Source organism: Thermobia domestica, chromosome 15 (assembly GCF_964235325.1).
Source record: "Thermobia domestica chromosome 15, izTheDome1.hap1.1, whole genome shotgun sequence".
Lineage (NCBI taxonomy): Eukaryota > Metazoa > Arthropoda > Insecta > Zygentoma > Lepismatidae > Thermobia > Thermobia domestica.
In genome coordinates, this window is record NC_137468.1 from 112,282,296 (window position 1) to 112,296,655 (window position 14,360).

General features: G+C 34.5%; 1 protein-coding gene across 2 annotated transcripts in view; it reads left to right on the plus strand.

Moving 5' to 3' along the window:
* Positions 1 to 14,360, plus strand: part of LOC145671207 (ubiquitin carboxyl-terminal hydrolase 48-like) — a 727,624-nt gene that overhangs the window by 60,187 nt on the left and 653,077 nt on the right. For both annotated transcript variants that reach the window (XM_081740067.1, XM_081740066.1), the window contains exons 9-11: positions 720 to 943; positions 7,252 to 7,482; positions 12,705 to 12,865. In XM_081740067.1, the coding sequence (XP_081596193.1) occupies positions 720 to 943; positions 7,252 to 7,482; positions 12,705 to 12,865 (616 nt within the window). The remainder of the gene's footprint in view (positions 1 to 719; positions 944 to 7,251; positions 7,483 to 12,704; positions 12,866 to 14,360) is intronic.

Here is a 14,360-nt window from a genome sequence, read left to right on the forward strand (position 1 = left end):
AGTAACATAAAATTGTTTTTGAAGTACGAAAAAAAATCATATCGACTTTTGTTCCCTCCAAACAGTCTTGAAGAATCGCTCACAAAGGCCATATATGAATGTAAAGAAACTTACATATAAATGACAAAGAGGAATATATTAACTAGATTTAAAGGAATACCAGGAATTCAAGAAATAAACGCAGCTATTTTACAATTTGCGAAACATGTATACAGGTTTTTTAATGGATTTAAAACACAAATTAATAGAGCTATTTTTGAAGCATATAATTTTAATGTGAAAAATTCTACACTAAATTTGGACCAGGGCAATCTAAACACAGGAGTTCAATGTAACACAAAAATCTTGAAAATAATATTTTAAAGCGTTCATCTTTATTCCAGGCTAAAATCTAATCACAAATTAAGGAGAACATAACATTCTTATCCTAAAAGATCAGATTGAAGAGGAAATTATTCCTCTGAAAATAGTGAATAAATAAATTATAATAATTCAGATTCAGTAATAATGATAATAATAAGAGGTATATTCAGTTTCTACCCTTAAGAAATTCCCTCAATAAAAACCGTTCTCTTTCATCTTCACACTCGACTGAAGGAAATAGTCATGTGTGTTGAAAGCTTTCGGACAGTTGAAGCTAACAACAGAGATGTGAGAAAAGAGTAATTAAGGTATTTTGTGTTAAGTATACTTTTTAAAAGAAATCTGTTTCTGCTTAGTTACAGAAAACACGAATTCCAAGAAATCAAAACAGCCTCGAGTTCCAAAGGGACACTTAAGTTCTAATAATGCCTATATGCTTGTGTATACTCTGAAGACACCTTCACCGAGTGATAACACTGCGACCGAAGAAACCTGGCAGATACCAGATAGGATCCAGGACTTAGTACAAAAAGAAAACTCAAAATTTGAACAGTGGGTTTCCGATGTCTTAGCGAATAGGGTAAGAGAGAAATATATTTCATTCATCTATAGGGTTGTAAACACTATGTGTAAAGATGTAACTTCGTGAATCAAAAATACAATTAAAAAATAAATAAATAAAAAATAACACTATGAATAATTTATGCGGTTATTTACACTGATATTGGCAAAGGTCCGTGACATCATATACAACATTTATTCAGTCGAAACTGAATTGTTTCAATTTCTTTTAGACGTTATCATAATACTTAAGTCAGTAGTCAGTTTTGTTCTAGAGCAGTGGTTCTCAACCTTTTTTTTTTGACTGACGACCAGTGGCGAAGCGTAATCCCACGACTAGGGTAGGCCCGACAAACTAACACAAATAACATTTAATGTACCATAAAATGTTTAAAATTACAGTCAAAATTCTGTTTTCCTTATTGAGTTAAAAAAATTCTCCCAAATCTACTTATTTTAAAGAATTTTCTTAGCTGTATTTCTAACACTGTTTAAAGTCGAGTTTATGTGCATGTATACATGGTAGTTTTGTTGTTGTTGTTGTGGTTTAATTTAACAAGAAAGAATGAATATATAAACAAACGTAGATGGAAAGTAGTCTATTATTATTATTATTATTATTATTATTATTATTATTATTATTATTATTATTATTAAACAAATATTTACATGAGGAAAACACACAATATGTATTAATGGTACATTCCCATTTAGCTCCACTACAAATATTTTGAAGCGCAGTCCATACTTTCTTCTGTTTGGGATTTGCAGGGGGGATGAGGGGAATTTCCACCTCACTTGCTATTTTCATTTCCTGCATATTTGAAAATGGAGGGAGAGAGAAAAAAGTACATTCTTACAGTTAGCTGTCGAATTTCTTGCATAAGCGTTTGTTACTTGCATCTCCCACTTTAAAGTAAGTACAATACTGCATTTAATTATTAATGCTTCACGTGATAATGACTTCACTAGAAATGTTAATTTAATGCTCAGAAGGAAATTTATGTGAATCAATGCAAGATATTTCATACCTACTGTATTCTACGGAGTGGCAAATTTAAAGAGGTGCTGAAGCACTCAACGAAATTTTATCGCAGCTTTTTATTGTTTTATATATATATTACAGAATTTTCATATTTCCAAGAATAAAGTTAGCAAAACCCTTCCGAAACAAGCAAACCCCCTCGAGCAAAAACGTAAATATTCCATCTAATTCTATGAAATGGAAACCTCAACTAAAATTACACACAAATATAATTATTTTATCCTGTACAGTAGCGTTTCGTAAATTTATACATATGTTTAATGTATCAGACTTATATTTTATAAGCTATTATGGATGAGGCCCCATGTAGGGGGAAAAACAGCTATTCTCAATAACTCCTGAGAGTGTATACCTAAATTAAACAATTTATCACTAATAGAAATACATAATTCAACACAGAAACTTCTTACTCTGTGTTAAGGAAATCATTTTATAACATATTAGCATTGAAAGATGCCTTCAACGCTAAAACTAAACTACCAGAGGCGAGCCTTCGCACCTTGCCAACAACGCATGCAATCCCCAGCAATAATAGCTTCGCTCCCTGAGCAGCATAGCCCGTAAACCTGTCTAGCGAGCTGGTGAGACAAAGACGGAAGGGACTCCGAGTGTTTCCAACCTACTATTTTGTTACCGAAAAAACCGAAATGTTGAAGTATTGACTGTATTTTATAAGAAATCAAAGACAAAGAAAATATACGGTAAAAAACAGGGTAGGCCCGGCCTCAGAGCCTCATGGTACGCCTCGCCACTGCTGACTACACACTTTACTGAACGTCCAGAACAGTGGCGTATTTACGATTTTGTTTCGGGAGGGGCTTTGCTAACTTTCGGGGGGGGGGGGCTTTGCCTGGAAATGTGAAAATTCTGCAAGATATTTCATTTAATTTACTATACTAAGTAAGATTTCGGGGGGGGGGGGGCTTAAGCCCGGAAGCCACCCCCCTAAATACGCCACTGGTCCAGAACATCGCAACACACTTGTTTGATATTTTTATTATAAATAATAATAATAATATTAATATCTATTATAATAGTGAAACCACTTAGTTTTTATAATGACTATGTAGCACTGAGCATTATTGCTATCGCCGGAGGTGTTGACTGGTACAGTCCGCAGCAAAAACCCTGCAACATGAACATGCAAGTTTATTGTGTAACGACGAAGTCTTTTGTTCCAAAATAAGTGTGCAGGGGAGGACGCCGAGGTTTCCACTGGCGTGATTCGTGCCACTTAGACGTCGCTATGTTGATTCCCTGGGCTGTTAGTCCAGTTTCACATCGGTTGAGAACCCTATGAGAGGACTAACGTTTCAGTTTGATGATTAAATATATTTGGCGTCTGGAGTGAATCAATCTCCTACCTATGCAGAGTTATGGAAGTGAAAGAATTATTTTCGGGTAATTAGTCAGACAAAATTTGTTTCGTAGTTCTGTTGCAAGAGCAGACATTGCTTTTGTCTTCAGAGTCGATATGAGGAGACAGATGAGAGTGTCGATTTATATAGACAATACCAGTGGTAGTTTTATGCAGTGTCATGTTTTTGTTTCAGTTATGTAATGTTTACCTAAATCGATTAATTTGTCTTTGGTCAAGTTACCTAATGAGAGAAACTACCATTGTTTCAGTTGATAATCAGTATCGTTCAGTTGCCACTGTATTGAAATGTCAGTTTTTCTTTATTGTCCTGCCTCAAGTTATCAGAGCATTTTGATATTAAATGACATTGGAAGATAATGCTTTTGTGATTCTTATGGTAAGCACTATGTAATGTATATCGAAAAAGAATACAAAGTTTCCACGTTCGAAAGAACAATAAGAAGCTTGCACTGATGTTAGCGTGGGGTGACAGTTACGAGTGAAATCTTGTCAAGAATAAAGACCACAGGTATTACAAAAGTGTGATTCAGTTAGTTTGTGTTGTATTCTTGGCTCTTTTAAGTGTCAGATCAATTTTCTATTGTTTGAAGTTTCAGACACACACGCATAATTTCTTTGCACTTCAGTTGAAATTCATAGCACAATAAGAGATTCCAGTTTCTCAGTCTCTTTCGTAATCAACTTTTATGTTTTTTCTTTCTTTCTTTTTTCCTTTCTACTGCTAATCTCCGTTTTCTGTTGGTAGAAGTAAACATTTTGCACAATGTTCGCTGATACATAGAGTGTTAAGGCACTTTTCTTCTTAAGGGTCCATATACAGTATTGGTTTATTCCTGAACCATATTGAAATTCTGGTGTGTGTTTTAAGAGGTGGGACTATGGATCATAAGATCAAGGATACTACACTTCGATAGTCATCCTTGAAGTTAGTATTTGATATGGAATGATAATATTGGAGGGCGCGTTTATAACTCCGACGCACTAGGCAAGTGAACCTGGGATTTAACTGATCGGGGCTAGCCATAACTAGGTCCGTGACTGACTAATAACGTATACCCCTTAGCACAACATTATACTTGATGCCCGATACAACGTACGTGGTTGCTGCTCACAGTTACGGAGTAAGATTCCTCGAATTCAGAGGTTCGAGATACGAGCTGCACTGATCGACTGATCAATGTTGGCAGTTCATTCTCAAAAGCACTCAGGTTAAATCACCTGTATGTACATGTAAATCGAATATGAAAAAGAATTAATGTTAATTTTAGTCCACTGGCCACGACGCAGAAGACATTGCGGTAATTTGATGGTAGGAACGTTCAAATAACGAACTGGTAAAGTGATGTGGCTGGCTCTGGTGCTCAGACACCTGGTGTGCTTTGGATCGCAGTATTTCCACTTAATTCAGTTCCAAATAACCATAGAACATACTCTTTACATATTAATAAGTCAGGAAGAAACGCTGAACACCTTCGTCGCTCATTAAAATGTTCTCACCACAAAGCAACGTTTTAAATATATATATGAATAAACGATAAAGATTTCTTTGTCCTGTTGCGTGGGAAGAAAAAGTTCCTATCGAAGAAAGAACTTATTTGCGTCGCAGAATAAAGTATAAATCGAAAAATAATTACTGTCTTTACGAAATATACAGAGCGTCCACGAAAAATATTTCTATAACCTGGTGACGGTTATAAGGCCCGTATGTAGTAATGAGGTATCATAACTGTTAGATATTCAGTATTTTCATTTTAATAATTTCTGTTTGATTGACTGATGAGTGGAATGATATGTTAATTCGGAGAATCTGGTTTATATTGGACTATGTCCGTAGGGTTATGTATGTCTAATTCACATATACACGACGGTACATTGGTTTTGTTAGAATTTTTCACTACATTAATTAATGATATACAATTCGCAATATATAACTAGAAAATGCATATTAAATGTTTATATTGACTTTTTAATGTTTGAGAACGATTAGTGCTAATAAATGTTAATGTATTTGCTCTGTCACACTACAAATATAATGATAAATCTTTGATCATGGCTGGGCTGCCAGCTTCCAGCCAATACTACACAGCGTCCACTTGCTGATTGTTTTCAGTTGGAATTTGAAAATATAAAAAACAAACTATCCCTAGCTGGTTCCTCCTTCTTGTCCATTATCCCTGCAGTAAAAAGAGAAAGTAGATGGAAGACGGTGAGAAGTTGAGGGACCGTTGGGGAGAACGAATGTCTAGAGGTTTCTTGGTAACACAACAAATACAACACACGAAAAGTACAAAGAATAAAAGTACAGAAATATGAATGTTATGCACTATTTATCCTCAGACATTAGATCCCTCGACTCTTCTGCGCATGACCGAAGTAGAAGAGTCCATTACAAAAGATGGGTATGTGTATGTACGTACAACGAGTTTTCATTTTCTCCTCTGGGAGCGAGAGAAAGAAGGTTGAAAGTTTAAACATAGTTGCCAGCCTACGTAAATTGGTTCCAGGTCAGCAGTACAATCTGGTCAGGCGATGATGTCACGTAGTGAACACAGCGCGCGCATTTTAAATGCAGCCTAGCATTGTGTTTGAAATAAAATTTTTAAGTTTTACGTCCCACGATTATGCCGGTTAGGGTAAAGGAGACGGTGATGATGAGAGATGAGTGAAATGATGGATTGAAGAAAGTGGGAGGAAACGAGAAAACCCCGAGAAAACCCACGAGCACGGTGTTTGTCCACCACAAAGTCCACACGGCGCAAGCTGGGATCGAGCCTAGCGTTGTGTTTTTAGGGGCTTCAATATTCGGTTGATTGCACTAACAACTTGCGGGAGGACATAAGTTATTGTCTTTCTCTACAGTAGACATACGTTTGTGCAGTTTACTGTATTTTTCTAGTTCTTTCTCTTATTTGTTTCGTGTTTATGCTTGCGTGAGCGTATGTGTATGTGTACGTGCGTCGTTTTGTATATATTTTATTATGATGGAGCCAATATAGTTAACCAATGATCAGTGGCGGCTTTAGCGGGTAGGCTACCCACAAATTTTGAAAAATATATAAACGCTAAAAGATATAGTAAAGAGTAAACATATTTTCCACTATTTATATTAATGGTAAATAATTATTTAACAGGTAGCATCAACCACTTTTGTAAAAGTAATTTCCTACTGTCATTATCAATCAAATTTGTATATGTATCCATAAGCGAAGGAGCAGGCCTACCCAAAATTAAAATCCTAAAGCCGCCCCTGGCAGTGATAGTAAAATCTTAGGCAAAATATTGTGCTTATCTCCTCCTTCAGATTTTGGATTTCTTTATTGTTTCTTTATCTTTCATTTCATCTTGCACCGTAGATCCCCAGTCATGCCCTACAGACAATAATAATCGATTATCGTGCTTTCAGTAATGTAGGGCCACTTGGATTTCATTCTCATATTATTATTTATAAAATCTTATCAGCTATAGATTTACTGTGCCGGATTGGTAACACTGTTCAAACAATACCTTTACCGCCGACGCGAATAACCAACTCCTTCCTTCCTTTTTTTCTTACATTTTTTCCTTTCATTAAGATAGGCTATCCTTGGCAGTCTGCCAACTAGAGGTCCCAGCCGAATGGTCAGACAGTACATGAACAATTTCCCAAGAATGAATTTGAAAATATGTCACATATACGGAGAGAGAGAGAGAGAGAGAGGGGGGACTAGATAATAAACGAACAATTTGATTTCAATCTGTTCGGCTTGTTAATTAGTATTTTATCAGTTTTTGAGAATACGAGTAGGATATTCGTTGTAGTTGATAAAGTTTATGTTCCAGGTTACTTGTTTTGTTTTTCCTAACTTTTTTTTTTTTTTTAATACAAATTCCGTGCTTTTTCTTTACTAATTTCTTCTTGTAGGACAAAATCGTTGAAGTTGGGAAAGCAAGGCAAGCCCAGATAAAGAGCTTGTATGAAATGCTACCTGCAAATACTGAAGAGAACTTCGATTTCATTACCGTTAGTTGGCTGTCCAAGTGGCTGACAGGTGATGATGATGAAATTTTGATAGATAATAAAAGCTTGCTGTGTAGACACGATAGGCTGAACCCAGAACGAATGTGTGAAACAAAATGTATTAGTTCTCAAGCGGTAAGTAACATAATGCAAAGATTTATTTACTTCGCAATTATGGTTATGACTAATATGCATGTTTTCTCTCAGTGGTCAGACATTTATTTACTAATGTCATAGTCCAATGTTGGTTGAAAGTTTCTTCATCATCTCTCTCATTCACTTTTCTTTGATTTTTTTCTTTCTTAATTCGAAGCTGTGGCATTACAGTATGATGTTTGAATGTATAAAATTCGAATTTGTGGTGGAGTAAATCGCACATATATATAATAAATGGTATACATATTGCATATCATTAAATTATACATTTATCATCTGTATTGTCAACTTTAGTTTATAACGTTTAGGCAAATTGATGCTTATTAACTGGGAATCCAACTAATTTAAAAGAGAATTACATAACAATATTTTTATATTTCAATTTTCTCATGGCATTGAAGAAAGTATACTTTCGTTGATTTGTTTATATACAAGTGTCTTTCTCTTGGATTTTTAATACAGTATAAACATACATTCTTTGTATTCTGTGTTCAAATTAATGTATTTCGATTTCAGGATAATAATATATAATATAACAGTATCAGTGTTATAATATTCATTATTCAAAATGACTGAAAATAATACGGCCTACTATTAATATTCTTTTCGTCTCTTTTCTCTACACCTCATGTGCAAGTCTTTCGAGACTTAATGCTAAGCGTTTCTATGTAGTGCTTTTTTTTCTGCTGTAATTAACCATACAATAATCTATAAATAAGAGAATAAATAATTTTCACGTACGTGCTTATGTTTCTTTTAATAAAATACTAATATTTCGATACCTATTTCAGCGTCACTGGATCTTCTACGGAGGACGTACCCTTATAGTGTTAAATCAATTTGATATTCACATAGTGCTTTTCACCATTGTTTGACGAACGCAGCTTCTCAAGGCATTGCAATATTCCCTCGAACTTACATTTTTACATATAAAATGCACCCGAAAACTTCTGAAAATAATAGAAGTATTTTCTTATACATGTATTTACAGATTGAACTTACTGTAATTCAGAGTTGTCAGTCACTATATTATAATATTACTTATAAAGAATTGCTAAAAATGTTCTTGTAAATATGAAAAATCTAAGCATATACTCAAAACCAATATAGTTGGTTACTGTTTGTGGCGTCACATAGCATAATGATATAATTCCAACTTTTATCCAGCGATTCTTGATCAAGATTTAGTTCCAGCTTCCTAGTCTTAAGTTAACGTAGTGTGATTCATAGATGGATTTCCGATTTGTGAGGAAGTCTTAGGGAGCAGCTGAATCATGTTAATGATGTGCTTGGCTGAAGACAAATGTTTAGGTAATCCTAATATCACAAGATCTTGATCCTTGGTCTCTTACTGTTATTTAATTTTCACAGGTACATTTCATTTTATCATTCCGACATATGTTTGGTTACCAAATACGTGTTTGAAGAACTTTGATTATCCACATAATAGCTTTTGTATCCCATGAAGTCACTTTCTGATTTCATCGGTGATTTTAGCGCTACACTGAAGCCATACTTGTTAGCAACTTTCCTTAGTCTGTATGAAAATTGAGGCCAGAAAGGGAGCGAAATCCATTTTGTTGAGTTACCATGACCCGTTGAATTGTTTATATGTAGATTTGTAACGCTTTTAATTTTCATTTTTCTAACGTAACCCTGGAGTATCCGTTTAGTAGAACAGTTTTAAATGGTTCTGTTTGTGAATGTTTTAGCTGTTCTAAGTTTTCTTTCGATGACACTTATCTGTATACTCTATGCATTGGCTTTGATGGTTGATCTATGGTTGGCTTTGATGTTAAACGGGTAAGCTGATTTGTTGTGAATATAAAGAGACTCTTAGTTTCCTGGAAATGCATGTATGGAATTTTCCTTTCCTAACGATTATAATATCTGAGAAAAAAAAAAAAAAAAAAAAAAACAAACTAATTGGTTATCTTTTTCGAGTTTCACTTTGAATCTTATTTTGTTTTGTATTTTATTTAATTCCTCCGCTAGAAATTTCAAATCTCTATCCTTTTTGTAAATCAGTTACGTATCATCAGCAAACCATAATATCTTACGTAATTAAGATCTTCCCTTTTAAGAACTTGCGTGTCGAAATAATTTATGACTATATTTGCAAGAAATATAGACAGGAACTACCCATCGCGTAGCCATCAGTTCGGTTGTAGTATTTGTCTTCCATTAGAAAATAGTTTATAGCAAAGCTCAAGTATTTTTGTGAAATTGTAGATCTCCAAATCACGGATTTTATTATCCTCCAACCAATGCTAGGCATTGATATAAACCCAATCATATCCAGCATATCGATTGAATCTTGTTTTAACTTGTTAGCATTTGCTGACGTGCACAAATTTCTCTGTAATTCATAGCTGTTGTTTATGGAAAATTTAAATTTTGTCGGAATTGACTAACTATTTAGCGATTTTGTAAGTCGCATGAGATTTACGAGGTACTATCATTCTTAACGGAACATTAGCTGTGTACAATTTAGATTATCCATATGTAATGAGTAGACTGGATGGATCTAAAGTCGAGACATTCTATTGGTCCCCAATAGGCTTCCTTTGTACTCAAGCAGAAAATTTACCCTAACTGCCTTCATAAATAACACTCCAAAGAAGTCATAAACGGCACGTGTTTGGTGTCGAGGTGATGCGTTATTGCCATTGCTAAACTTACCTTAACGATGGATACTTAAGTGATAATAATAATAGTAATAATAATAATAATAATAATAATTAATAATAATAATAATAATATCACTAACATTACAATCATTAAAGGAATCCTATATAGTAGTATGGACAGGGACGCTTCAAGGACGAACTTCTGGGAGTGGCAACGAAAGATTATATTTTTTCTCATCGGGCTTTTGCAGCACTGGTGCCTTACGTGGGGGGGAGAAGGGACGAACAACTTTTAACATGTTTGGTTCGTACAAGCGTTATCGTTATGGAAGTTACACAATATTAGCAATATGCTATATTTAAGAGTAAAATAAGCACACATCATGAAACTAATTATTGATTTCGTTTTTCATTACAACATATCCAAATTGAACTGAAATGAAATGAAATATTTCAGTTTAACGTCCTACAATTATAAACTTTAAGTTAAGGGAGACTGAAGGAGGAGGATGCAACGGAAACAAAAGTAACGAAAAAAACTAGATATAATAAAACTTGAAAAGCAAAAAGCACACACGCACAGTCTTTCATGCGAAGACTACTAAAGGATCACTAAACAAGAGGGTGAAAATTGCAACATCGCTTTCTTTTTCAGCAGCTCAACTGGAAGGTCACCCTCAACTGGAAGGACTTGTTGAAATATCCCTCTCATGTAACAAAGAAACATGGTTTTCTTCAGTTGTGTTCCGCTTCCTTTAAAGCCTCCTGAGGACGGTTTGGGCGATTTTACTTTATGCGAATGTGTTTAGCTATAGAGTCGCCAATCAATCAAGATTCTTCAATTAGTATATTCGTCTTACGTAGATGTTGGGTAAAGAATTTGTAGTTATTTTTACATAATTAGAGCTCTTAATATTTAGTTTTTTTTTTTTTTTTTTTTTTTGTTTTCTTAAATAATTATCCTTATTCATAGTTGGGAATGAATTCCTTTCATCTGCTTTCATAAAGTGGTAATTATTATCTTTAAGTTGTTTTTTAAACACATGAACTATTTTTCGCGATTTACAGTTAACTAAGTAATTCCCCAGTGTAAAAACATTCGTATTTACATTCGTTAGTAAAAGTTACTTTCTTTTTAACTTCTTCAATAACGTAAGCCGTTTTTTCGATAAAGGAAATAAAATCCGATAATGTATTCGTGAAATCCGGTATAAACAACCCACAAAGCTATCGTAAATGTTCACGATAATTCAACAAAATGAATTACGCTCCTTTTATTGTTTAAACTTTCATTCAGACTACGGAAAGCTACTAATAAGTATAGTTTTAACATAGTGCTAAAATCAGCGATGAAATTTGAAAGCAATTAACCAAACACATATCGGTATGACAAAGAGATGTACTTACGAGAATTAAATAACATGTGAGACACATCAAGGATATGAAGATCGTGCGGTGTCAAGATTATGTTAATATTTGTCTTCAGCCAAGCAGATCTTTAACAAGATTCAGTTGCTCCATATGACTTCTTCACAAATGGGAAACACCATCCACATATCACAGGCTAGGGAGTCGGAACTAATCTTGATCAAAAATCGCTGGATAGAAGTGGGAGTTACATCATTAAACTATATAATACCACAAAAATAACTAATTATATTAATTTCGAGTTGAGTTGAGTTGATTTTGAGTTTAACGTCCCTCTCAGTTGCGAGACTCAATGAGACGGGACGTACGGATTAATATGGAATCCAAACCACATGAACTCCCGGTGGGAATCGAACCCGGGTCCCTCACGTCAAAGGCGCGTACGCTAACCGCTTAGCCACGAAGGAGCTCAGGTTAATTTCGAGTATACGCTTAAATTTTTTGTATTTATCAGAGAACTTTTTAGCAATTCTTCATAAGTAATATTCTCTTACAATGACTGGCAACTCTCAATTACAGTGGCGAGTTGATTTTGTAAAAACATGTGTAGGAAAATATTTTACTATTCTCAAAAATTTTCAATAACTGATAATTTAACTTCGAGAAAAAAATTTAGGAATAACTGAGAAGTTGTGCTCGTCAAACACTGGTGAAAAGCATTATATGAATATTTACTCGATGTAATACACTAAATTTATGTCCTCCGTAGAAGATACGAGTGATGCTGAAAAAGATATTGAAATTATTAGTATTATATTAAATGAAACACGCAAGATATTTGGAAATGATTTCTCTTATTTATACATAGTTACGTATAAAAATGAGTGCTTTAATGTTTGATTTTCATATTTCCACGCTGAAGCTCCTTTTTTCTAACTGATATTGTATCGGCAATAGATATGTCGTTGTAATCAGTAGAAATCTCGGACGAATAAGACAGATGATTGATGCCTTTGTTTTGGGTACTGATCATCTTGGGATTTGACTTTCAATTAAAGGATTGTTTCGAGGGCAAAATTTCGAAACTTAACAGCTATTTCAGAAATAACGAGATAGGTATGAGATTATCTTTTAATAAATATAATATGATCTTAGATTATTACCTCCTTGCAGATCTTCTAATCATAATAAACTTTGTTTCAGGCGAATGTATTATATGAAAAATACAGTGGTGGTCCTCGTCTTACTCGTGAGGCGATGTGTCGTGACTGTGTCCGAAATAAGTGCATTCGGAGACAACTGGAAATTAAACTCTCTGAAGAGAACAAACACATTTGCAATATATTGAAATCGAAATCAGATTCGTAAGTATTCCTGATTGAATATATCATACGTAGTCTTTTTACATTTATAAATCGAATTGACATTTCCTCTCTTTTCTTTTTCTTCCTCTCTCTTCCTCTGTCATACATCAAATTGATGTTGGAATTGCTAGTATACAGAAGTAATAATAAGCGGCGTAGCATCTTCGTCTAAATATTTGTGAAAAATATACAGGGTGGAAGATAACAACACCGAAAAACTTTGTGAGGTGATTCCTTATATGAAATGAAAGAAAAAAGTTCTAATAAACATGGTTCGAAAAACATCTTCTTTCAGAGTTATGAACCGTCGAAAATTCGAAAAAACCACGTTTCAAAATGCCCTGGCTTAGAAACTATAGGACCTATCCCAAACGGTTTAAGGAATTATACAGAAACTAGTATGCGAACTATCTAAATATCCATGTTTTACCATTGCTATTCCTCAGCCCGCCCTCTCTCTTCTTTCCTATCCATCCGCCACCTTTTATCCACAGGAGTAACAAGTAATGTTGGAAGAGAAGCTTAAGCAGGAATCTTGCTTCTTTAGCTCTCTAGGGGTATGTTAAAGTAATAAAAAAAAGTAAAAAAAAAAGAAGCCAAGATTCATAGATTACGGGAGGAGTGCCTCCCCCTTCGTCGCTTCTCCAGCCTATCAAGGAAAAAATTTATAAACATAAACTAAGGTCAGCAAAAGAGTATCAGCTTAAATAAAAACATGAAATTGCCCTGGCATAACTCTTTATTGACTAGTTAAAACAAAGTATCTGTACCGTGAGGTTACTCGCTCTGTAACCGCAAGCTCTCCTAAAGGCAGAGACCTCCACTATTAGGCCTGCTGTCTCCTAACAAGATTCTCTAATTTCTCTAAAGAACCTTAAATCATTATTATGGACTCGAACAGGAACTCAAGCCTCACTCCAGCCTTCGTGAATTCCCGGGCCCTTAAAATCATCCGAGAACCTCATTAAAATTCTCATCCCGGCGAGCACCGAAAAGGTAACTGCCCAAGTCACTCTCTCAGACAGAACCAGTGCCAGCATTAAAATCTAAAGAGAAACCCTCAATACGGGCTTCTCTGGCCTATATCCCTATTTTATATATATATATATATATATATATATATATATATATATATATATATATATATATATATATATATAAAATAATAATAATAATAATAATAATCTAGCTATCATTTACAAAGTCGCAGGCTTCATCACTTAGAAACCTACTCAAAACTATCAGGAGCAGCTCATTCCGCCCGCTCCGTCCAAAAATTACTTAAAGTAAAAAAAGTACTTTATTCACCTATCTCTGGACATAGAGACAACTCTCTTACCGGAACAAGAGAGTCCCCGAAGAAATTCTTAAAAGAAATGAATCCTGGAAGAAGGGGTGGGTTGACTTATATAGTCTCAAGCCTCTCGCCAAGTGGTCAGCTTTCCACACAATCTCCCCCTTCTTCCCTGTAAAAGAAAAAGCAAAAATAGAAAGC